The sequence below is a fragment of the Talpa occidentalis genome, unplaced genomic scaffold (assembly GCF_014898055.3).
Source record: "Talpa occidentalis isolate TD23 unplaced genomic scaffold, MPIMG_talOcc4v2.1 talOcc4.15, whole genome shotgun sequence".
In the NCBI taxonomy this organism is placed as follows: Eukaryota; Metazoa; Chordata; class Mammalia; order Eulipotyphla; family Talpidae; genus Talpa; species Talpa occidentalis.
The window spans coordinates 63,499,917-63,526,378 of NW_023601543.1; the positions used below are offsets into that span (position 1 = coordinate 63,499,917).

The window sequence follows — 26,462 nt, forward strand, 5'->3', positions numbered from 1 at the left end:
CCTGTACCTCAGTTCTTGTATGCATAAATAAATAAGTCTTTAAAAAAAAAGAAACAAAATTATAACCTTAGATAGTCCTTCATATTCTAAACAATTAGTTGCTTATTCAACTTTTAAAATGCTATAGGAAGCACTGTGATTTCACGCATATGTGGTATATAGAAAAAACAAACAGCTAAGCTAAATAAAACAAAAACTTTAGACCGTAAGATCAACAGTGCTTACCAGAAGGGAAGGGGAAAGGGGTGAAGGACAGAGTGGACTTCAGTGGTAAAGTTAATGCAGGTTACACACATGTCGATTTCCAGTGATGAACACCTGAAACTTTTATGTTAAAAGCAATGTTACTTCCATAAAAAATAAAGGCGTCAATTTTTTAAAAAAATCAAATAAAATGCTAAAGGGAAATTTAAGCCTTTCCTACACCTGAAGTCTAGTGTGAATTTATCATATATTCTGTATAAATTGAGTAACAAGAATGGTAATTGCAGTGTCTTCCTTATATTTGTAATGAATCTCAGGAGGCAGTGAGAACAAACAAATGTTAAAAAACAGCATGAGACTATATATAATAAAACAGGCAATACTGATTAAATAACATCCTGTTAAGTTAGATTCTTGCAACATAAAATAGATTTAATATTGAAATGACACAATTTTGGAATCATTAACTTTATTTGTCACTCTTTATAGACATTGGTCCACTTCCACATGAAAAGTAGGCAGCATCTACTTCCACTTAATATCCTATAAAAAAGACATTGTACCACAACCACAGTAACTTACACAGGGGAAAAGTTACTGAGATAAAGATTTTATATTCATGCCCCAAGATGTCCCCCCAATTCTTGTTTTTGTGTATATAATTACAAGCATCTAAAACTCCACAAAGCCAGCTTCTTCTCAGATCAATATGGTATTTTTAATCCCTATACCAGACCACCTGGATCACCAAACTTTCAGAAGAGGTTAAAAAACGGTTATATTGGGTCAATCAGATGCAGTTCCAAATCTAAGCAACCTGTTCTCTTGTTTCAGGGATATTTACATCAAATTAAGACATTTACAAAGGGTTCATAGAATATCACTGACCAAATATTTGCACCTATCCTGTGTAAGGAAGTTAAGCATTTATAAGTTTCTCCAGTAAATTCAGTGCATTTTTCCAACATAAATAACACAAGCTATTCTAAATGTCTAACATTTATTTCAGTGCATATTTCCAAATAGTAAATGGAATGAAATTATATTAAATGGTATATTATAATATTCAAGCATATAATGGAATCTATATCACATAAACCAATTCACATCAATACTCTAATTCACTCTAAAAAACATCACAGGCACACACAAAATAGAGAACAAAGTTTGCTTTTTTATAAATTTAAAGTGTACTACCAACTTTAAACTACACCGAAAGATTAATTTTAACAAAATAGTAAATTCCAAACTCTTTTTCTAAGTTTGGCGTGAGGAAAGTTCAATCCATTCGAATCTTCTGATTTGTCATCCTATATATGATGCTATCATATCCAGGATCCATATTCCAAATATTGTAAGAGGTGATAATTACAGCCAAGGCCAAGCCGATCATAATCCAAAGTACCAGGTTGAAGACCACTGGATACTCAAAATTATACTTATATGCAAGGTTATAAGGAGTTGATGGGGGCCCCTACAATGAATAAAAGAAGATAAAGAAGGAAGAATTTTAAGATAGGAAATTATTCCAATTTAGTAACTATGATTGACTGATTAACAATTATTCGTAAGCGGCACAAGAGTCTCTTAAAAGGGGAGCCTTCACGGAAAAGACAAGCACTCTGGGGTAGAATTATAAATTGGTCCAACCACTTGAGAACATTTGGAAACACCAATGAAGTTGAAGGTGTGCATCTCCTGTGATCCAGCGACTTCACTCCCTACAGAGCACTGTGACACGGGCAGCGAAGGCCACAGACAAGGACGTCCATCACCAGAATGGGCAGTTATGGCACATCGTACAATGGAACACAAAGCACTACAATGACTCCATAACAGCTGCATTTATCAGCCCAGGGCTCTTAAAGCTATCCATAGATTCGATTTCCATAAATCTCTAATACAGGTAAGACTAAACATTTTTTAAGGATAAATACACATATGATCAAAGTAAAGAAAAGCAAGGGAATGATTATGTAATATTCAAGACAGCAACTACCTCTAGATGATGCAGGTGGGGGACTAAGACAGGGGGAGCTTTGGAGAACAACTAGTCTCTTCAGTTACGTAGTGTTAAAATTCTTTTTATTCTTTATGTTAACCATTATTACATGTTATAAATATCTATGACCCACTTGAAAGGTAAGCCCTTCTGGCAAAGGCAGTGAAAACTTAGTTTAATCTGGCTAGGAAATTAAAAAGTAGGAAAACAGCAGGAGATGAAGCCAGAGGCAGGGGAGCTGCTGAGAAGCCAGCCTTGAGCCCACAGGCAATGAGAAGGCACCAAGCAGGAAGTGACAAGATCAGGTTTGTCTTTTCCTTTTTTTTTTTTTGGGGGGGGGGGGGGTAAAATGGGTTCTTTCCTCACTTATTTTAAGTGCATAATTCATTGAATTTTAGTATATTTGCAGAGTTGCAGTCTTCACCACGATCTAATTTTAGAACATTTCATCACCCTAAAAAGAAACTTCAAGCTGAAGGCCTCTTTTTCTCTGGGAAGCAGGCGAGACTGTCAGCATGGAGCTGAGAGCAGACACTGGATTTAGGAGAGTAATGAAAGCTGACGAGAGGTGGTGAGTCAGAGACTGGAGGCAGGGGCAGAATGGTATTCCAAGAAATGTTTGGTACCAACCTCCCATCTCTAAGTGTTAGTTTCAGTCTGTCAAGTTTAACAAAAACTAAATCCTAGATTTTAGGCTACTTATGCACAAAGTTAATTCACTAGCTTGTGAGTAAAGACAATCCAACGACATCTCCCGATTCTTGTCCTTACCACATATGCAGTCATTGGAGAAACTAACTTTCTAATAAACTCAATTTGTCCATTAAAACGGCTGATCGGTAAATTCAACCTAATGCCTAGAGTAGATAGAATAATTCAACTCTGCAAAACTAGTTTCTCAAAGTTCCAAAACAAAGGTACCTTTTTCAAATGGTCTGCTTCTCCTGGGAGTGACTTCATGCAAAATTAGCAGCCTAGGGTGGGCCTGAGAGGATCTTAGTCCTTAAGAGGGCTCCCATTAAGTTAAAATTTACTAGTTTGATTGCTTCATTTCTTCAATCATTTCAAATCATTGTTTTATGGCCCATACCCACATTCTATTACTTAAAGTTCTTGGGGGTCTAATTCTGCCATCTGAGGCATTAGCTACCATACACTCATGGCAGCTTGGCCCCACCTATGTTGTCCAACGTTCTGTGCTCACATCCATGAGACTAGCTATGGGGTCCTCCCTCCACCGTGGCTCGCTAGCGTGGATGGCGTGTCCTGCCAGAGAGGGTTTACATTTGCTTCTGCTGGGCGCCACAGGTTTTACCAGCCTGGGGCTTCCTAGGCCTTGCAGGTAATATAAATTTGAGCCCCAAACCCACACAAAAGTGGTCCTGTGGTTAAGAATTGCTTGGGAGACATCCCACCCCCAGCACATACCCCAATTACACAGAGCCCAAGCTGCCTTTCTGTCTCCCCTTGCTGGTAGGGAAACTGTTTTCCCGTGGGCCCTACTCACTGAGCCCTTTCACGGTCCCAGCTTTAAGTGGTGGGGTCATTTCCAGCTCCCACCCATGTTCAGAGGGTCAAAGATGCTGTTTCCAGGCTCCTGGTAACCCAACTGGACATGTCTCTAAGGCAGCCTACTTACTACAATTTTCAAGTTCCTTTTCTTTACTTGCTCCTTACGAATTCCCCTTAACTTTCTTGACAGCTAAACTATGCATGCAAAAATAGCATTTATTTTTTTATCCATCATTTCTAGATGTTATAGTGGGAAAGTTTTCAGGGCTGTTTAGCCTGCCATGCTGTCTTAAGCAGTCCCCTGACCAGAACATATTCTCACAGCATGTATCATTTCAAGACAAGCCCAGTGTGGCCGAGCAGATGGGGCTACGTGCTGGTAAGTTGCTAGAGTTCTGAGGGTAATCAAAGTCCAGAAAGGCAAATAAATCCTCCTCCCCTCGATCTCAGTTCATGTAATAAAAGTATTTATTGTTCTATAAATAGACATCCTTCCACTCCAGTTCAATTTAGAATGAAATAATCTCAAACCAGTCATGTCTAGGGCCTCCCCGGCGGTGCAGCGGTTGAGCGCTGGGTTGTGAAGCTGCCCGCAGCCTCTGCAGCATCGGTTCGATCCCTGGCTGCTCCCTGGCCACTGGAGGAGGGTCCCACATGGCGTGCAGAACTCTCCTGCCGCCCGCTGCTCCCCTCAGCAGTGTATTTCGGTCCTTCTGCCTGCTCTGCTCCCTGCTCTGGCTCTGGTGAATTCTCTCACCCTCCCGCGCTTCTGACTGTACCCAGTGCTTGCATAAATAAATAAATAAATATTAAAAAAAAAAAAAAAAAAACCGTCATGTCTAGATTATGGACTGTCTTACTCCAACCCCCTCCCAAACAGGGTTGGGGATACAAATGGGTCCCAAGAGAAGTGTCTATAAATGACTGGGAAGCTGACCGCTCCAAGAGATGAAGCCAACTGTAAGCAATGCTCCTGGCTACATAATGTTCTGGAGTATCCACACTGCTGCCCTTGTATTTGTACATGTGTGTACGTCTGTATACACACATACACATGCTTTACTATGACTTGCAGTCTTACCGATGACCCCCTAAAATGTAAACTCAAAGCAAGATCCAGATCAAAATTGCAAAAGATCAAATTAGAAAGCGTGTACACAGCAGACCCAGGAAAATGAGAATCATGCCGCCCAACATAGCTCTGGGAAAAGGCTCTCCGGGATGAAAGAGCAACACCCTCTCTCACACTAATGCCAGTGTCTCCTTGTACTACCAATGCGTGAATGATCTTGTTGGCTTGGAGATTTCCTTCATGCCTAAATCAAATTCTTGCATTATCTGATTATAATCCCAAAGAACAGAGTATCACTGGCAAAACACACTTACCTGTGTGAATAAGAAAGTTATGTTTTAACTGAAACTGGCTTCAGATTTACTGACTGCTCATTCATCTTGTCCTCAGGCGATATAAGATAGAGGTGATAAGGGTTGTTTTTTTTAAAGTTAATTTTACAATTTTAAAGCAGGATCTAAAAATGTACTTACTTCTTCTTTTGTTTCAAGGATAGTCCTTGTCTTCCTCATAAGGGATGTGTCGAATGATTTGACGGTCACTAATTCTACCACTGCATTCCCACCATAAAGACTGTACATGTCATCTGCAAACTGAAGTTATTGACATTACTATGAATCTCAAATACAGACTAAAATTACTGTAAAGTTAATGTGCAGCTACAAGAACATATACTTATATATTCATTCATGAGATCAACTATCTTAAATAGGCAAGTCTTTTTTTTTTTTTTTTTTTTATAAATTTTATTGTTATATTCCCCATACAATTGCCGCCCCCATTCTGACCCCAATCCCTCCCCTCCCGCCCCCCCCCCCCTAAAAGTGTCTCTGGTTCATAGTTTTTTGTTGATTTTGATTTTCACTTTCTTATAGTTTTTCATTTTCCTGGTCCATTATTTAAGTTTTCTAGATTCCTGCTATGAGTGAGACCATCCGGTATTTTTCTTTTTCTTTTTGGCTTATTTCGCTGAGCATGATCCCTTCCAGCGCCATCCATGTTGCAGCAAATTGCATGTGTTTATCTTTTTTGAATGCTGAGTAATATTCCATGGTATATATGTACCACATCTTCTTGATCCAGTCATCTATTTTTGGGCATTTGGGTTGTTTCCAAAGCTTAGCTATTGTAAACAGTGCTGCTATAAACATAGGGGTGCAGGTGTTCTTTGGAATTGATGTTTCTGTGTCCTTTGGGTAAATACCTAGGAGTGGAATTGCTGGGTCATATGGAAGCTCTATGTTTAGTAGGTCCAGAAATCTCCACACAGCTTTCCACAGAGGTTGGACCAGTTTGCACTCCCACCAACAGTGCAGAAGAGTTCCTTTTTCTCCACACCCTCGCCAACATTTGTTGTTGCTAGTTTTTTTAATATGTGCCATTCTCACTGGTGTAAGATGGTATCTCATGGTAGTTTTGATTTGCATTAAATAGGCAAGTCTTAAAGCTTTTCATTATATTAAAATATCCAGAAGTGTTAATCTTCAACATATATTTAAATGTTCAAAATAAAATTTCTTTAAGAGATGAATTTGTTGGCACATAAATTGGGCAAAGGGAGGCAGAAAAGGGAAAAGAGAGCTTCCGAGTGGTCCCTAGTAAAATACAACAAAGGGCTAGCTAAGCCACCTCACTGGGGAGCTGCAGGGAGCTAACTCCAGGAGCGGAATCTACTGAATCTGGTGTTGTGCCAAGTATTCTTCATCACATCAGCGTTTGATGGGGACAGGGTATCAGGTAGGGAAGACGTAAGCTCTGCAGATGGATGGTGATGACAGTTGCACAAATGTGAATATACTTAGTGCTACAGAGCTGTACACTTAAAAATGGTTAATATGGTCAATTTATGTCATGTAATTTTACCATGATGAGAACACTGCACCAGTTATTCCTACAAAAATGCCCCTTTGGGTGCTAGCCCTGCCAGCATTAGAAACTGACATCGCAAAATATACTTCCGACCTACTTCATCCTTGGTCATTAAAACTAGTGGGTCTCCAAAGAAGGTAAAAGTGCAATCAGCAGTGTTTCACTAAGGACATTTTTCCATCAAGAGGCTAAAACAGAAACAATCCTACCCAAACCTCTCATAGCCCGTCAATAACTTACCTTTTGTAGAGCATCAACAAGGATCTTAGAAGCATCTCTGAATTGTTCAGAGTCTTCTCCATATCGTTTCCCAATTTCATCCAAGCCTGCCAGCTCCAGTGAATATAAATCAGGGGAATGATCCTTGGCTAGATGCTTATGTCGAGACAACTTACGAGAATAAAAAGAAGTGGATAAAGCAATGTCAAACATAGCCAGTTGAAGCTCTACACCTGACTGAGTCACGCTGAACAGAACTGCACCAGAACACACGATATACAAATAGTCTAAAATGGTGGAAAATGGATGTGGTATGACAGGAACTCCTGATAAAGTTACAAGATTCCTTGATTATTTAATAAAAGCTCTTTAAAAATGTCTTAGTTTATAAACCTCAGACATGGGCCAGAGTATGAAAGAGCAGATGGTTAGACCAGTGTGATCCCAGGAGAGCATGCGTCACTGGTGCTCAGAGAGTAGACACCTCCCACGTGCCCTCCCGAGCCACCTCACCAGCTCCTCGCACTATGTATCCAGGCTCCCAGAACCAACCCCACTGATAAAGTACGGGCGACAACGTCAGATGCTAGCACATAGGCAAGTTTCCTATTTTAGTCACAGGAGGATTAAAAAAAAAATCATTCACCCCCCCAAAAAAAGAGAGAGAGAGACTATCCTCCAGGCAGATTTATTCCTTTCCTAATTTGGTTGACAGCACTAGTCTAAACTGTTATTTCTTTCTGACCCAAAAATTATATATAGGTACTAAGTCTTGATGCCTGACAAATTAATAGCCAAGTCAGGAACTACGACCAGGATGCCTTTACTTCTAGGTTTGTCTTCTTGGAGAATATACTTACTGTCGCTCCTAAAAGTAGAAATGCAAAATAACTTGAATGTAACATGAGTTCAAAATTCCCAATACCACCAATATCTCAACTCACATGGTACCATAAATCCAGCACATACTTAAACCAATGGTTTCGGTATTACTCAAGGATTCTCTAAAAGTATCTTCTGGAACCAAAACAAATGGAACTGAAAAATTCATTAGACTAATTCTTACTTACCAAACTTGAAATATCATGTAGCACTTGCAATTCAGAAAGAAAGAGCAGGTCAACCTGCAAAAGAAATGGGCATTACTTTAAATACGTGTCAGCTCTGCACTTGCCCTTTATCAAGGAAGGTACAGGATATTACAAATGTTAAGCACGTAAGTGAATTTATGAAACAACCGTCCTTGAGCTGAGAGGTTCATTCATTTCAACTGAAAATGCATATAAAACATTATTTCCTAACAGAGAGGTAATAGTCATTCCCCACCACAGTGACTATCACTCAAAAGCAGTATTTTTGATACAGCATCCAAACTTTAATGTGGTTTTCCCTCAGGGCATCAGAATATTCTGGTCCACTGCAATGAGGTCCTGTTTGCTTACTTCCCTTCAATCCTTTCTATACCAGAGAATAAAAGATGGTCCTGGGCATCCACAGTAGATAAAGAGGGGAGGCTGCAACAAAGGTGGCTCGCCATGTAGGTAAGAGGGTACCTGAGCAGGGGGTAAAGCTGACGAGGCAAAAAGGAAGGGTGGCTCCCTCCACTGTACTGTCAAGAATGAGTCAGAAAACTGAAGTTACACATCAGAAGTAGCAATGAATAATGGCCCCCATTCAACAGCCACTAAGTGGATAAATGTGACTTCTGACCTGTCTGGACTAATTGGCGGCAACCCTTGTGCTAGAATGTGATACTATTTACTACTACAGCTCAATTCACAAAAAGTCAGTTTATTTGTGAACTTCACAAGAAAACTAGACTATAAAGGAAAGAAGAAATCTAGTCCAGGAGTAAATTTGTGAAAGCTTTCATTTTCAATTTCAAGTGTGCTCTACAAGCAGGAGGGTATAAAAAAGGGAGATTAGCAATGATAGTCATTTATTTATTCAACACTGGCATTACTTACCTCATTGTTCCTACTCAGCGAATTTAGGGGAAGTGAATTGAGAACAGAATTTTCTTGAAACAGACGATTGCGGAGCTGCCGTAAAGTTACTGAAAGATCTTCAAAAACTGAGTTTGCCTTCCCCACCATATACACTCTCTGCAAGAATCCAAAATTTTAAGTCACAGTCCACAGATTAATTCCAATAAACACAGAGCATTTTTCATGAAATTAGTTTTAGGTTTTCACTAAGAATAAAAGTTTATTTTTAAAAGCATCTTAAAAACTTAGCACTTACTTCCTCACTGGGAGCCAATTGCAAAACTACCGGAGTTTCTTCAGAAAACAGAGAGTGAATGGAATTTGCAACACTGTCAAGACTAAAAGGAACTGCCTGAAATTTAAGAGTAAGATGTTGATTACAATCAGAACCAAAGTGGGAAGAAGAAAGATCATTCAGATGGTATTAAAAAAACCCAAAACACCCAAGCCTTTAAAAACAAACCAACCCCAGCATTTTCTACGGAAATTCAAAAGACCCAAATCATATGCAAAATCAGAGCCCTTTTGAGGGCTGGGAAGATTAAAGAGTCCCCAGTGAGCCAATGAGTTTCTATCTCCCAATGTACCTAAATGGGAAATAGCTGCTGCCAGGGAACACACCACACCAGCCCACCACAACCTCTTCCTGGTGGCCAGTCATGTGCTTTAAGCCTCAATACACCCAGTTTCAGTATTGATTAAGCATGCTACAATTAATGTATATTTTACAATCAAGTATTAACATGCATTTAAGAGGTCAGAGGAATTTGAAGAATTGAATTTAACTGAAAAGAAATAGGGTCTCATTTTTCCTTTCAAAAATTCAAAAACATTTAATTAAAGATTAAGGGCTTGTCTTCGAATAGACTAAAGACTCTTAAACAAGGCATAAAATGTGTCACAAGAATTTTGAAGCCCTGACAGCGTGAACCCAAGGCCCGGTGTGGAAAAAAAAGAATTTTGAAGCCTTCTACCAGGACCATGAAATATTATTAAATTAAAATAAACAGTTGTAGTGAAGCCTATTTTTCCTTGAAATTTTTTATTAAAATATGCATACAATATAGTACACAAACCTTGGGGAAATAAATAGCTCAGGGAATGTTTACAAACAGATACATTCCTATGACCCAACACATCAAGACAGAAAGAACATTCTCAGCACCCTAGAGGCCTTGCCATCCACTCCCTCCACTTCCAAAAGTAACTAAAATTTTATCTTCCCTGTAAATCTGCTTTTGCTCTCCATTATTTTAAAAAAATATGATATAGTAACTTTCCCCTTCAAAAATTATTTTATACTCAACATCATATTAAATCATGCAGTATACTAGCAGTGTTTTTATTTTAGTGGAGATTTCTTAAATGCTCCTTTTTTTAAAAAAGTAATCCCCTTTAGGTTAAGACACAACCTATGAAGCTGTCCATGGCCACTGCAGCACGAGTTCGATCCCCGGCCAGGGAGCAACCCACATGGCGCAGCAGACCTCTCCTGACTCACCTGCTCCCCTCAGCAGTGTATTTCAGTCGATCTGCCTGTTCTGTTCCTCACTCTGTCTGGTGAAACCTCTCACCCCCCCACACCTCTGGCCTGTATCCCAGTTCTTGTATGCATAAATAAATCTTAAAAAAAAGAAAGTAATCCCCTTTACTGTTGTTAAAAGGCTCATGTTTATAAGTAGCTAATTAATGCTCATGTGGTACAGGTAGAAATAAATATTACATAAATTACATGAATCTGATTAAATCCTACCATCAAAATTAGGTTTATCAATTTTATGATACTGTAAAGTAAAATCAATTTGTTCTCTTATCCAAGATGCATATTAATAACTCTTCCCAAAATTCTCTTAAAATGAGTTAAGAAGGAACTGAAGGGGGAAGAATTCAAGCTTGCAAAAGCATAATACTAGCAGTGCCGAGTCAGCCACAAGTGATCTCCTTTTGCAATCATACAATAATCCACCTCCTTGGGTTTGGAAGGAATACAAGAACATGTAACACAAACTCTCCAGCCTCATTTCACCCAGTGAAATGGCAGAAAGTTGAAGATTAAAGCATGATGAACACCAGACTGTGAAGGAAAAGAAAAAGCTGCAATATATAGACCTTAAAACTCAAAGGAAAAAACTTGGAATTCTGGTCCCGACTAGATCAGGAAAGTAGTGCCCCCCACCCCCGTCGTCCTTTGAACCCCTTCCTGAGCACCTCTGACCTCCAATGCATTCCCCTTTTCAACTTCAGTCCATTTCCATACCCACACAGCTCTCTCCAGTCAGCTCCCTAAATGCTCCACGTCCTGCGACAAGCCCTTCAGTTCAGAGTATCCCAGGCCTCCCTCTCTCTGCAGGCTTCCACTGCAGTCCCCCACCCCCCCTTTTCTAGCACCCTTGTGCTGCATTCCTTCTTCCCTGCCTTCCATTCCTCTCTCCTCCCTTTTTCCTGTGACTGATCCTAGTGGGCCCCAGCCCCTTGTCCCCTGTCAGGTCCAACCTTCGCTTGTCCCACACCCCTTCTCTGACCTCGGCTCATGAGCCCCCTCAAGGTGGGAGCCAGTTGCAGAGCTCACCCTAGAGCAGAACCTCTCCATCCAAGAGGAAAGTAGGGGACCTCTAGGCCACTCACACGTACAGTTGAGGGGTGCAGATTGCAGATGAGAGCTCACTACCCTTATACTCCAGAGTGACCCACTTCCTCTGCCACCATGAACAGGGTCCCTCTGAAGTGGGCCAGGATCCTGCAGGACACTGATAGGGGCTTTTGACCCCTTCAGAGATGCAGAGAGGCCTTTCTGCTGCAGGCCTTGCAGATTGCACTGGTGGTCTCTTTACTGGGTCACCTCCATCTCCACAGTGTTCCTTAACAAGTACCTGCTGGACAGCCCCTACCTGCGGCTGGACACTCCCACCTTTGTCACTTTCTACCAGTGCCTGGTAATTGCACTGCTGTGCAAGGGCACTGGCCACTGGGGCAGTGGACCCCCACCTGCGCCTGGACCCGAGTGGCCTGGGGCATCTTGCCCCTATTGGTGGTATGCATGGGTATAATCACCTTCAAAAACCTCTGCCTCAAGTATGTGGGTGTGGCTTTCTGCAAGCTGGGCCGCTCTCACCACCAGCTTCAAAGTGCTGCTCTCCTACGTGCTGCACCCTTGTGCTGCATTCCTTCTTCCCTGCCTTTCATTCCTCTCTCCTCCCTTTTTCCCGTGACTGATCCTAGTCACAGGATCTGTGACACCACCTCTGATGCCTGACTCACCTGCAGCAGCAGCATTGGTGGCCACCGGTTTGTTGTGGACCAGGAGGGGACAGAGGGCACCCTGTCTTTGGGCACCTCTTCACCGTGCTAGCTAGCCTCTGCATCTCCCTGAATGCCACCTATATCAAGAAGGTGCTTCCAGGGTGGACAGCAGTGTCTGGTGCCTGACTTACAATGTCAATGCCTGCGTCCTATTCCTGCCCCTGCTCCTGTTTTTGAGGGGGCTCAGGTCCTCCACAACTCTACCCAACTGGGCAGTGCCTGATTCTCGGGTATGATGACTTAAGGCGGCTGTTTGGCTTTGCCACTGGCTGTGTGACAGGACTACAGCTCAAGTTCACCAGTCCCCTGACCTATGTGTCCGGCGAGGCCAAGGCCTATGCCCAGAATGTACCAGCTCTTCTCTACAAGGTGAACCAGAGATTCCTCTGGTAGACTCCTACACCTGGGTCACGGGCTGGGACAGGAAAATTCAGTAGGATCAAGCCTCAAAGAGGAAAAGAGCAGCCCAGGGATATGAGCTCCTCCAGGGACACTGGGAGGGCCCAGAGGGGTGCTATGTTTGAAAAGTGCCAAACCTGACTCCACCTCCTTTACTATTTCTGGGTTTTTTGCCCTCCCCTAGGGAACAGGGGTCCACAGGGGACTCGCCAGTTATGTTCTCTGGAAGAGCACTGGCTCTTGGGGAGTAGGAAGGGAGCAGAACCCCTTCTGCCCACTTCCCAGGGCCTCCTACCTCCACATGACCTTTGGGATTGTGGATGGGCTACAGGGAACACTTTTGGCAAGGCTGTTAAGAGGGCAACCGCAATGTGAACTGGGTTGGCCTAACGGTGGGCCCTCACCCGCGCTTAAAAGGGACTTATAATGAGACTCAACTGCAGGCACACACAAAAAGGGTAATAACGGGTTTAAATACAAGAAAGGGGAAATGATGAAATGAATAGCTTAGGGAGAAAGAGAGATAAATTGGTGAATGCATCCTACGGAACCCCAATAGCACACTGAAAGCCGGCAAAAACCAAGGGCCCCCAAGACCCACGTGTCTGGTTAATATACCAAGCCTGGCTGCTTAACTCCACCCTCAGTTCCCAGCAACCCTCCTTCAGCGGTGATGACATTATGGGATCTGCAGTCCCTGGGGTCTTGGATCTCTTTGGTCTGGGGTGGGGGTGGGTTCCATAAAACCTGTTTGTGGAGTTTGTTCAGGACATCCTTGCCCCCAACAAGGCCATTAAGTCTTCAAGTCTACTCAGGACAGTCATGTGACCCCACCCTGGGCCACTGAGGGATTTGGCAAACCTATGAGCTCTGGGTGCTGGGGTAGGTTGTGTATTTTTGACACACACAGAGTCCTCCTTTGGAGGAAAGTGGGCTGGGCTGAGGAAATGGACCAGTTTTCCATGTCCTTTTACAGAGACCCACAGGCCTCATGAAGGGCACAAAGGATCTAGTATACACCTGTCCTGGCCCTGACACCCGCAGGGACTGCTGGAAGTGGCCTAAAACTGGGGTATACCATGGAAAAGCAACCTTTCCCCGCTGTCTGCATCCCATTTCCAGTTTTTGAAATTAGGGGAACTAAACCCTTCTCCAGTCCATGACACACTTTTATCTGCCTTGCTCCTCTGCCCCTGACGCACCATTGCCCCTCTGGTCTGCAAAGCACCTGGGCACAGCTACCTGGTTCAGGTAACAGCCTTCTGGAAGTGAAGCCAGGGTGCCACTTCCCTTTACCCAAATTTGCCTTTCCCAAAGCTTCATCCCCAGGCAGAGCTGTTGGATTAAGGGTTCCCAGCTTAGAGCCTCCACCTCAGCTGTAGGGCCACTCAGGTCACTGCAGGGCAGATGTCCTGACTGGGGGCCTCTTTCCAGGGAAGGTGATAAGCAAACAATGACATTCCTCCTGGAGGTTCCACCCTGCTAGCCCCAAGTTACTTTCACAATCCCATCCCACCCATCTCCTGGGAGGTAATCCTGATGCTTTTAGCTCCTACAGGGAAAGGTTGGGGAGGGTGGGTCTTACCCTTCCCCTTCAGACCCCCACAATCCCAGGGGTTTCTAATGAAGTTGATAGGGCCTGATGCTCGGAATTGTGTGATTTAATTAAAAACTAGAGAAGTCATTAAAAAAACAAGGGAAAAACTCAGCTGATTAAAATCGAGTAACTGTTTTCTTCCACTGTATTAAGTATATGCATGGCTGTCCTGTAAAAAATGGAATTTTGGTCGCTGATGACTTGAAATTCTAATGAAAAGAGCTAAGCTAATCAAATAGAAGTTTTGTTATATGGAATTTGAAGACATTCTATTTCTTCTCTATTTTGTGGGTTTTGCCCTGAGCCTTCTAGCATTCACCACCTACTGACAGGAAAAGTATTATAAATGGTCAGTCAGGGTCTAGCAACTAGCTCTTTTCACAGCTTTTGCTCAGTAAAATGAGGTAAATCTGTTTGTTTAGCATTGCACACTAACACCTTTATGGCATTTTGAAATTTTCTATATTTACTTAAAGGGACCTTCCAAAATGATTTCCACAGAAACCATATGACAAACAACTTTGAAGACTAAAGAAATTTTTTTAATCCTTGGATTTTTACTATTCCCTTCCTTGTACTTACTCTGAAATTTTTCTGGTTTCCTTAGCTCATTAATTTCTAATCTTTTAAATTGTTTATCATGCACATTTGAGGTTATAAATTTCCCACTCCGTACCACTTTAGCTGCACCCTAGTTTTTTACATATAGTGTATTGAGACTCAATTCCACATAATATCATAACTTCCACTGTGATTTTCTCCTCAACCATGAATTATTTAGGAGTATATTTAATTCCAACTTTCTTGCTGACTTAAAAAAAAAACAAAAAACGTTTAGGGCCTCCCTGGTGGTGCAAGGGGTTAAGACACAACTTTTGAAGCTGTCCGCAGCCTTTGCAGCACAAGTTCAATCCCCCGGCCGGCCAAGGGGCTACCCACCTGGTGCAGCAGACCTCTCCTGACTCGCCCGCTGCTCCCCTCAGCAGTGTACTTCAATCTGCCAGTTCTGTTCTCCACTCTGTCTCTGGTGAATCCTCTAATTCCCCCCCCACACACCTCTGGCCTATACCCCAGTTCTTGTATGCATAAATAAATCTTAAAAAAAAAAAGTTTACCTCTCCCTCATTTCCCAGTTCTCTGAGGCACTCTTTTCCAAATCCTGTTTCTTTTTCTTTTTCCCATCATCTCTAAATAATGTTTATTTTACTACAATATCTATCTATTGCCCATTACAGAAAATGAGGACTTAGCTCTCTACACCACCAACCACAGCCCCTGCCCACATACACCCTGTTTCTCTCTCTCCACCCTCCCAATAGGTACATCAGAATTTTCATCAGGTCAATATCATCTCTTTATTATGACTATGTAAACAGTATTTTCAGCTCAGCTTATGCTACACAATGAATGCTTTTCCATTCCTGCTCTTCTAGTCCCTCATGGGAACAGCAAGAAACCTGCTGTCATTTTCCTCTCAGTACCACATCATGACAGCGTCTTCTCTCCTGGCAATGTTTAAGATTGTCAGTGTCCTTCACAGTGCTTCAATTTTACTGTGTGTAGGTGTTCATTTGGCTTCAGCCTACGGGGTGGGGTGCTCAGTGTGCTTTAAACCTGGGGTCATGTAGCTTTTGCTTGTTTCTACAGTTTTAAGATATTTTGGTTTAACAGCATTGTGGTCAGAGGGTGGTTTACATGATACGGATTCTTTATTGTTTGTTGAGATTTGCCTTGTGACCTAGTTCGTAAACACGTAAGCATTTTTTTTTGGTAAGCATGTCATGTGTGCTTGGAGTAATCTATTCTAGACCACCAGAAAGTCTGTGTGTGGGGGGGGAACCCATCTGTGTGATGCTTCATAGAGACCGCAATCTTATAATGCAATGAAATTTGAAATTGAGAAATTAAAAATTGTTTGAAACAATCCTCACACATTTAAATACTTCTGTTACAGGGCAGAGAGAGGGACAGCCCAGACCCCGCAAACCTGCCTGCTCTAAAGAGGTTCTGCCATCCGGGACCACCCTGTTACACTTCTAAATAACGCAAAGATTCAGGAGATTAGTACAAACTATGTAATGTTTAGAACTGAGTATCACTGAAAGGACCACATATCAAAAATGTTTTTTAAAGGCATAACAGCTTCTATGTCTTCCTTTACTCCTTCACAATTCTAATGCATGTATTTTTAAATCTCTTTTTGAGACTGGTCTACTATCTGTAGTTCTAGGCGGGGAGGAATCCTATCTGTGGCACCTGCTGGCTTTCTCATGGTACTTTTTTTCCTTCAAGTGTTTTATAAATTTGACTCAGCTTCAACTTTTTACCAAAGGAGCCTGGGAAGTGGAGGTGGCCCCTTTGGGTGGGTGGTGTGAATTTGGAGCACACTGCTCTGCATGGCGCAGCCTGTCGCTCCAACTTCTCTTAGGGGATTCTTTGGGTCCCACAGACAGGCCAGCTCCCCACAGTAGCCCCAGGCAGCTGGGGTTTTACTAGTCCTCCTTTCAGGAGCATGACAGCATTTCACAGTGCCTGGCTTACTGCAGGGAACAATCTCAGCTTCAGCTCCTGCTCACCACTGTGGCTTTTGAGTTTCCTATTCATATCTGGCACTGTGTGTATCCCTTCCCCGAAATTTAGTACTACACATAAGAGTGCGCTGGTGACTTCTACATGCTTGCAGTGGAAGGCAGGCCTCTCACCACAGCTCAATCAGCCCTATTGCCTGAATAAGTGAGCCAGCAAAATAGACTCCAGTCTCCTCTTTACATAAAAAAGAGGTAAAATTCTGAAGGAAAGGTGACAAGATAATGCTCAAGAAAATGTCAGCAGGATATACCCTTAATTGGCTTCTCTTTTTTGAGCTTTTGACTATTCTGAGCGGGGCAATTTCTCTACCTCTTAGAAAGAACTCTCATTCAGAGAACAGCCAATAAATATGCAGTCTCAATAAATATATAACCCTCATATCATTTAAAAAGCAAGAAATTGTAGGCCTCCCTGGTGGCCCAGGGGTTAAGTCTCAACACAGTGAAGCTGTCCACAGCCACTGCAGCACGAGTTTGATCCCTGGCAAGGGAGCTACCCACATGGCACAGCAGACCTCTCCTGTCTTGCCAGCTGCTCCCCTCAGCAGTGTATTTCAGTAGATCTGCCTGTTCTGCTCCCCACTGTCTCTGGTGAATCCTATCACCCCGCCCCCCACACCTCTGGCCTGCACCCCAGCTCTTGTATGCATAAATAAATAAATCTTAAAAAAAACCATAAGAAATTGTGTTTCACCTATCAGTACATTATATAAAGACAAGAAAGGCGTGCTTAGTATGTAATTCATCATGGTTAGCTGACAATTAAAAATGCATCCCTTTAATTTTTTGTAATAAATACTCACATTCTCCAAAGGGTAGGAAATGACACTGCCTGGGGGTAAAGCAAGTTTGTCCACTCCCTTCACCATCACCAGAACTGTAGCCCGAGGACGATGAAACAGATTCCCCACAGCAAGTCCTGGCCAAGAAAGGTCCTAAACATTGAAAAGCACAAAAGCAGCTTAAATATGCACTTGGGAAATCATTCTTCCATGACATCCGGGAAATGGAGTTAAAGGATTCTGGATTGACAGTGGTAATGAAAATTCACAGGAAAAGCAAATATTTTATTGAAGGCAGGAGTTACAATCTCCTAATCAAGGATACTGACTTCTACCTTCTTCATTTTCTAAAATGTACACATATTTGAAACAATAAAACCTAGTAGTGAGTCATCTTAATTCTTTTGTGGAAAAAAAGGTGGCAATAAAACATGGGTACCTTTCAAATTCCAGATTATAAAATTATTCTCTTCATATAACCATGGCCATTTTCATTCCCCACATTATTTTTTGCCCTTATTATAGCATCAATTTTATCTTCAAAGTGATGTAGCAAGACTGTTGATTCAAACATTCCTTAGACTCTTCAAAAATAAAACAAAATTTCTGCTAGAAGTAATTCACATTAGTTCACTAGCAACTCTTTCTAAGTTATTTGACAGCTGTTTGTAGTCAAATTTTAGTTTGTAATTTACATTCTTAAATGCAAATGGTCATGACAAAATTTCTGCTAGAAGTAATTCACATTAGTTCACTAGCAACTCTTTCTAAGTTATTTGACAGCTGTTTGTAGTCAAATTTTAGTTTGTAAATTACATTCTTAAATGCAAATGGTCATGCAAGGAGATCTGGGCTCCTTCCCTCCCACCCCATGCCTCCTCTCTCCCCAGGCCCAGCAGGAGGCAGTTCCCAAGCACTGCTTCTGGTTTCAGGGGCATTGAGGACCTAGGAAGAAAGGACCTTTGAGTGACAGATGGTATCTAGAGACCACATCAAAAGCAACAAACGTATAAAGTGGGAGATGATGAACAGAACAAACTGCATCTCCTTTCTTCTGGCCCTTAGCTTCAGATCACACATACTGAATGGATCTAGGCCCCTTTGCTAAAATCAGGTAAGCAGCCAATTACAACAGGTTAGGGCTTAATTCTAGGAAACTGAGATCCTAGGCTGTCCCACAGTTACTGACCAAACTATGGTCCTAAACTCAGGCAAGATGCACATACATTTTGTCATTCATAACCAACTGCAGTGGACTGAACGTTTGCATATGCTGAAACCCTAACCCCTAATGTGATGGTATTTGGAGGTGGGACCTAAGGGAGGTGATAAGGTCATCAGGGTGGAGGTGTCATGAAAGGGATTAGTGCCCTTATAAAAGGGACCAAGAGAACTCTGTCCCCATGCCATGTGAGGATACAAGAAATCGGCAGTTTGCAACCTCGAGGGTGCTCAACAGAACCTAACCATGCTGGTTTCCAGACCTTGGACTTCCAGCCCCCAGAACTGTGATAAACAAATTTCTATTGCTTATAAGCCACTTGGTCTATGGTACTTTGTCATAGTAGCCTAAACTAAGATATAAATCTTTATCATGTATACTGAAAAAAATTTTATATCCCAGTAATAGGACAGATGCATTCTCTTCTACATAAGAACTTCACTACTATGAATAAACTATTACATAATTAGTGCTCTATAATGATTTGTTTTCATAAGCTGCATTGGAAACACTTACCTAAAATTTTCCTAACTACAAACAAGTTTTACTTTTGCAAGGGGTACTAAATATACTTTGCTTTCTTGGGTCATTAATAGAAATAAAAAAATTTACAGAAGCAGATCCAAATGAAAACTAAAATACACATACTTCTTTCACAGAGAAGCCCATGGACAATGCAGCTACATCTGGGATTCGTTCTCCAGGTATAGGCCAATTTCCATCTCGGAAAACAACAGACCCAGGTGATCTTAATATACTAAATTCGTTTCCCGAAACACCTGAGAAGAAAACATAGGAAATGAGTGATCAGCATCATAAATCTTCTGCATCCACACTGAAAACAGAATGCATGTTTCTCCCTTCTCCACCAATATAGCATACTAAAACATGATTGGACAAAATGCTAAATCCTTAACAATAAATTCTTCTTCAAAGATCATCCCCAAAATTTAAGTTCATAAATTCTGCTGTAACAAAGGTCTAAGAATGAAAGAGGAATCTCTTAAGGCCTTGATCTAGAGGCCTTCTTACAGGTGACCCTTAAATAGGGGCATGTGGCAAATTTGGCAAGGACTAGAAATCAACTGCATTTTCCTCAGAATTTACAACACAAAGATGCTGGCACAGACTAAAAAGGGAGAAAAGGAACTTGAGTGCTTGCTTCGGCAACATATACACTAAAATGGGAACGAGTTTTAATAGACTGGAGTGGTCCCTGCACAAGGATGACATGCACATTTATGAAATGTTCCATATTTTTTCCTCTCCAAGTTCTATGTTGGCCATGACCTATGAAGTCACTCAGTGGAAAGGCGCATAATGATAACTGAAATATTTTGGAGCACAAATAAACTCATTATACTATGATTAAAAAAAAGAAACTTGAAATCTCTAAATTCTTTCTACCATCAACCCTGTCATAATTCCTAGAATTTCACTCTAAAGCTTTGGCAGGTTTGTGTATCTTAGGATAGATCATATCTTTCCTTATGTCCCACAGGCAACCCTAGTGATGGCAGGACTGTCAAATGGGGTGGGCATGGGAGGGAGGTGCACTTGTTACCAGTCAAATAGAAAACACTTTGGGCTTTAGAAACAATGTCCAGTAAATAGTGCTTCCATTGAATTTATCAAGAGGTGAGGAAAGGTATTCTGACATTCTTTTAAGTGTTCTAAACACAATATCCGTCCCACGTAGGAGGTGGTTTCCCACACCAATGAGCAATTCTTCGAACACAGGCAGGGTGCTGGAGAAGTCGGGTGCTGGAGAAGTCGACTCAGTTCTGACACTACCCAGAGCAGCAACAGATTCCACAGGGTAAGGGCGCACTCGGTTCTAGGAGACTCCCCTGACCCTCCTCCGACTCCAGCAAGTCCAGGTTATAACCTGTGCTTCCTACTGACTGGCTAGAGATTGGCGGTTTCCATGACTCCCTCCTTCTGTGGGTTTAATTAATTTGCTAGAGCAGTGCACAGACCTCAGAAATTGTCTAACTTACTAGAGCACTGGTTTATCTATTAATAAGAGGCTACAACTCAGGATAGCCAGATGGAAAAGCTCAGGATAGCCAGATGGAAAAGCGGCGTAAGGCAAGGCATGGGGAAAGGGCGTGGCACTGCGGCCCTCTCCAGTCCGCCTTTCTCCCCCCACTGCCACTTGCTCACCAAGCTGAAAGTGCTCCAAAGGCCCTGCTTCTGTTTCTTGAGGAAGCTTCTTCAATTAGGCATGACTGACAAACAGGTCACTGGCCACAGGTGACTGATGCAACCTCCAGCCCCTCCAATCCCCTCCCCAGAAACCTGGGGATGAGACTTAAAAGTTCTAAACCTCTCTCCACAGTAGGTTCCTAAACAGCCAGCCCTCATCCCTCGGGGTAGTCCACAGCCACCCACTAGCACAGCCCAGCTGGGGTGGAAAGGGGCTTGTGATCACAAGACACCCACTTTACTTTTTTTTTTTTTTAAAGATTTATTTACTTATTTATACAAGCACTGGGTACAGTCAGAAGTGCGGGAGGGTGAGAGAATTCACCAGAGCCAGAGCGGAGAGCAGAGCAGGCAGAAGGACCGAAGTACACTGCTGCGGGGAGCAGCGGGCGGCAGGAGAGGTCTGCGCGCCATGTGGGACCCTCGCCCGGTGGCTGGGGATCGAACCATCGAACCGGCGCTGCAGAGGCTGCGGGCAGCTTTGCAACCCAGCGCTCAACCGCTGCGCCACCAGGGAGGCCGAACACCCGCTTTACTTTTATGGCTCTTCAGAAACTGAGAAGCAAAGATCAAATATTGCTCTAGGTATTCAGAAAATCCCAAGGGTGTGGGGAGCTGTAAACCAGGAACTGCGGATGAAGATTAAATATATATGAGAAATAAAATTGGGTGATCTGAAAGCAAATACATATACTACTTATGAACCACAGTATCACGACAGTAACAGAGACAGCTGGCCTAGGGAGATGGGGCCTGGAGTTACAAGGTGAGAGATGAGAATAAAGAGACCATTTCATAGACTGTCCAAGGCTAAGAATGAGGTATTTGGCCTCTTCCTCCATCACGTGTGCCTAGCTCTCACTAGGCCAATGGAGACTCTTGGGTTGCTATCAAAAGATCACCTCCAAGTCCAAACCAAATCTCTGTCACGCCAAGTATGGGAAAATCAGACTTTAATAAATCATCGCTGCTACTCTTTTGACCTAAGTAAAGTACCATTTACAGGATATGGGAATAAGGCTAGAAGCAACAGTAAATGTTTTGGTGTTACAGTATTGACAGTAAATAAAAGGCCTCAGGATGGTGCTGATACAACATGAAAAGTTACGAGTTTCAATTCAGTGCAGCTGCCAGAGCAGGAATTTCCCACTGTTTCAGCTGAAGGTGGAACAAAAAAAATAATTAGCAGAATGGGATGGTCCTCCATAACTGGTAACACATCTTGGTTCACTAAAGTAGTAGTTACCGCAAACGCTAAGGAAAATGGGGCAGCAAGAGACCTATACTTTCCAAATAGCACGCACATTAAAAAAAACATGTTTAGATCTGAAGACAGGCCTGTTTTGAGACATGGCCCAAGTCACTCCACCCCAGCAAAGAGACATGAAATTACTTTACATCAACTCTGTAGTTAAAATGCACTGCTGTGCCTGCACAAGTTCTTTCAGGGGCTTAGAGATTTAGAAAACCTAGAGTTACGCACTCCTACACCGAGAAAGGTTATCTTGTCCCAACTGCTGCTTAATGCAGGTATCTGGGATACCTGACAAAGTCACCCATCCTCTACCTGAGTAGGACAGTGAAGAGGGAGACCACCCTAAGTTACAAGCAAGACATTTGACAGCAATCACCTCCAATGCTCCAACACAGTCCTTTCAGAAGTTTTTCCTTGTACTGAACTGAAATCAGCTTCCCGGCTTCTTTCAACTTCCTATTTTATGACTCCAAACTCAGTCTCACCAGATAACTTCATCTCCAGCCTACAGAAAAAGAGAATTCCTCCACCTACCTGCTTCTCCTCTACCACACATTTATCAGCACAAGTTCCTGCCCTTACCTCTTCTCCCTCCACATGCGGCCCTTCTTAGAAACCATTCATTCTTCTATTACTCAAAGTTTACTCAACCACTATTCTGGAACAGACATGTGAGGCTATGTGGCTGTAGATATAAAAAGTTGTCTCCGTAGAACATAAACTCCACAAGGGCAGAGATTTGTCTATCTTGCTCACTAAATATCCCCAGTGCTAAAACACACAGGTACTCAATAAAAACTAATTGAGTGAAGTCACACCTTGCACTAACAACTTCCCCCTCTTATCTGGCACTCTTCTACTTCAGCATACAATATACTCGGAGTGCTCCTATTCTAAAATTAAAACCATAAAAAACCTCCGTTGGTCCTACCAGCCTCCACCTGCCTCTGTTTCCCTTCAAAAGAAGAATCCTGAAAGGGTGCTTCTCTGTGTCTTTATTTCACGTTTACTCCTAACCCATAGCTTCTGACACCACCAACCACTGAAACAATTCACTAAATCCAAAAGACAATTTTCAGCCTCTAACTTAACTGTCCAAGGCATCTGACACTGGCAACTCCCTCCTTGACCATCTCCTGCGTTGCCTTCTTGAAGTCCAGGCCCTGGTTTTCCTTCCAATCCTTTTGGCTGCTTCTCAGTTTCTTTCTCTTTCCATCCATCCTTTTAAGCAACAATGTCCAAACATCAGATTTCAACCTTTCAGTTCAAAATTTTAAAGTAGCTCCAGTTTATATATGTCTACTTACAGACACCTATAAGATTAATTTCATAATACATTACAAAGCACACAAATATAGAAATTTTTAAAGAGTGAGATAATTTTGTAGTATTTGCCCGACTTAAGCATAAGTAAACATCAGACAAATCCAAATTGAGGGACATTCTGCAATATATCTGGCCATCACTGCCTTTTTTTTTTTTTTAAAGATTTATTTATGCATACAAGAACTGGGGTACAGGCCAGATGTGTGGGGGGTGAGAGGATTCACCAGAGACAGAGTGGGTAACAGAACAGGCAGACTGACTGAAATACACTGCTGAGGAGAGCAGCGGGCGAGTCAGGAGAGGTCTGCTGCGCCATGTGGGTTTCTCCCTGGGGAGAAACTCCCCAGGTCGGGGATCGAACTCGTGCTGCAGAGGCTGCGGATTGCTTCATAGCGCAGTGCTTAACCCCTTGAAGGCCCTGGCCATCACTGCTTTTAAAATGAAATTTAAAATGGATATAAATGAAGTTCTAGTACATTCTGTTATTCAAGAAATCACTCAGCATACTCCACTTTGGGGATCTGAGGGCTCCATTCTTGACCCTCACTGCTTTCCTAGTGTACATCTCTTGCAAACACAAAAAACAGGTTTTTATTTCCGGCACACCCAACAGTCTGTTGAGCATCTCCTCCTAAGTCCCATGGCTCTTTCAAACTTATCTCCTACACTCTGTTCCTACCAAACTATTTGATCTTCTGCATTCACGCATACTTCTACACATGCTTTTCTGTCTAAAATGCCTTTCCTTCCCACTTCAACCTTTCACACACTTGCCTTGTGAGGCACCTACTTGAGGGAAATTTCCGTCAGCACTCCCAGTCTAAGTATCTTTCCCTTTGGAAACTCCCACCATACTGTACTGTGATCTATGAATGGTGGATGAAATCAGTAGGTAGAAAAATGGGTCCGACTTTTATCCTCTGTGGCCTCAGTGACCAAATCAAACACCTCTTCTACATGACATCCTTTTAAATTCCATGTTGTCTGTGCTTGGCTTTTCCTCTCCAGGCTAAACATCTGATTTTTCCAAATATGCCTCATGACATGGTATTCATAACCACACTTCCCATCCGCTAGTCTCCCTCTGGACTGGCAACACCATTTTAAAAGGCATTATTTTTGCCAAATAGAGAAGTCAGGGTTCTAAAAGTTGTTTTCCATTAGATCATATTTAGTCATTTGTGGAAAACAGTAATTTAACATCATCCGACAAGTTCAAGCAATGCAAAAACTGACAGGATCAGACTCCTGGTCTGTATGAACTAGATAATTCTAGTTAGGAAAGCATGCTCAAACCATATACAGAAGCAATTATTTTGCCTCAGCCCAAAAACAAACCAAAAAACGCTAAGCCTCCCTGAATCAAAAGAATATTAATCATAACATCAAAACATGGAATTTCAATACCTGTCCAGTTAAACCACAGTGTCAAAACATTTCTAAACTTCAAAAACTGAATTCCAATAATGAAAATTAACCCCTCCCCCCAGCAAAGTAACTTACTAGATAGGTCACAATGACCTTTCTAGAGGCAGAAACAAAAGGGACACGACAACCCTAAAACTTATGAAAATAAATGGAACTCTCATCCACAGACAACACTGGCCATCTCCAGGGAAGGTAAAGACCTGCAGACTTCAAGAATATCATTGGCGTATACCCCTCGGGGAAATTAAATCACCATTCCAAAAGCGGGACCTCCCAGAGCACCTCACACTGCAGGGGCACAGGCCCCTCTAATTTTAACCTGTAGTTTAAACTGACACACTGAAGAAGAATCCCCCTTCCTCCAAATTGTTCTCAACTTGGCCTCTCGTCTGCCACTGTCTGGAACCCCAGTCCCAGCCCTCATCATTCCCCCCACCCTCACATAGCAATAGCATTTCCATTATCCGTGCCACATATAAGGGAAAAGTACCGTGCGCGGAACGAGCTGATCTGGGTGTAGTTCCAGCTCTGCCAGTTACTACCTATGAGGTATTGGGTCATTTATTTAGGCTTGATCGCTCTAAAATGAGGATGTTAGCCTCTTCAGAGGACTGCTGTAAAATTAAATGAATCGCATGAAACACAGTAAGAGGTGAAATATTAGCTGATTTACAATCCCCTTGCTGAATGCTAGGGAGCCTAGGTTCCATTCCCAAAGCTACATTCGACATGTGACCCTAAGAACATGACTCACGTCTCAGTTTCCAAATCCTTAAAATTGGGAACCAGTACAAACTACAGAGTGGGGGCTTTTTGAATTGGCCTCTAGAAACAATCACACAAGAACAATTACTCCATCTCCAACTTTTGTATCTTGAAAGATACATTAGTAAGGAAAGAGATTTTCACACTTTACTGATGACAGCCGCTAGAAATGAAGACACTGGAAAATGCAAAGAAACGCAGCAGCTAAGTCTGCCTTTCCGTCTTTGCAAAGGGCTGCGGGGTCAACAGCTAATTGAGAAATGCCTCCGCATTCCCCTAGCGCCTCCCGAGCCGGAAGAGGCAGACCCGACCCGAGGCAGGTGGGACGACAGGCGGATGCACCTTCCTCGTAGAAGCGAAGGGTGGAGACCGGCTCAGGTGCCCCCCACGCAAGCCAGCCAGCCCCGGCCCAGCGGGCCGCGCCGCCACCGGCGGGTCCGGGCAGGAGGCGAGGGAGAACACTGGGGCCAGGCCGCCGCCGGCTGTCCGCACTGCGGCACCCGCCCCGCGGCCGCCCCAGACCCCCGAGGCTCAGGGTCTCCCGGAGCGCGCCCCCCCGCCCCCGGGTCCTCACCCGCGAACAACAGGAGTAGAAAGGGTACACGCATGGTTCCACGGCGGCCGCAGCAGTGCAGGATAACCCGGAACAAGGCGGCGGGACGCGAGCGACCACCGCAGCGCTGGGGGGTGACGCGCTCCTGCTCGTCCAGACTCCCCGGACCCGCC

At 42.9% G+C, this 26,462-nt stretch overlaps 1 protein-coding gene and 1 non-coding gene across 2 annotated transcripts; one reads left to right on the forward strand and one right to left on the reverse strand.

The window, feature by feature from the left end:
* Positions 1–617: 617 nt before the first annotated feature.
* Positions 618–26,462, reverse strand: ATP6AP2 (ATPase H+ transporting accessory protein 2). Its single transcript, XM_037512518.2, has 9 exons — positions 26,311–26,462; positions 19,403–19,533; positions 17,554–17,685; positions 9,123–9,218; positions 8,846–8,983; positions 7,949–8,002; positions 6,900–7,049; positions 5,264–5,383; positions 618–1,678 (listed from the first exon to the last, which is right to left on the reverse strand). Exons 1-9 carry the CDS (start codon positions 26,342–26,344, stop codon positions 1,484–1,486), a joined length of 1,050 nt encoding a protein of 349 aa, XP_037368415.1. The 5' UTR covers positions 26,345–26,462; the 3' UTR covers positions 618–1,483.
* LOC119246813 (U6 spliceosomal RNA) lies at positions 19,909–20,015 on the forward strand. Its single transcript, XR_005125567.1, has one exon. It is a non-coding gene; the product is annotated as a U6 spliceosomal RNA (small nuclear RNA).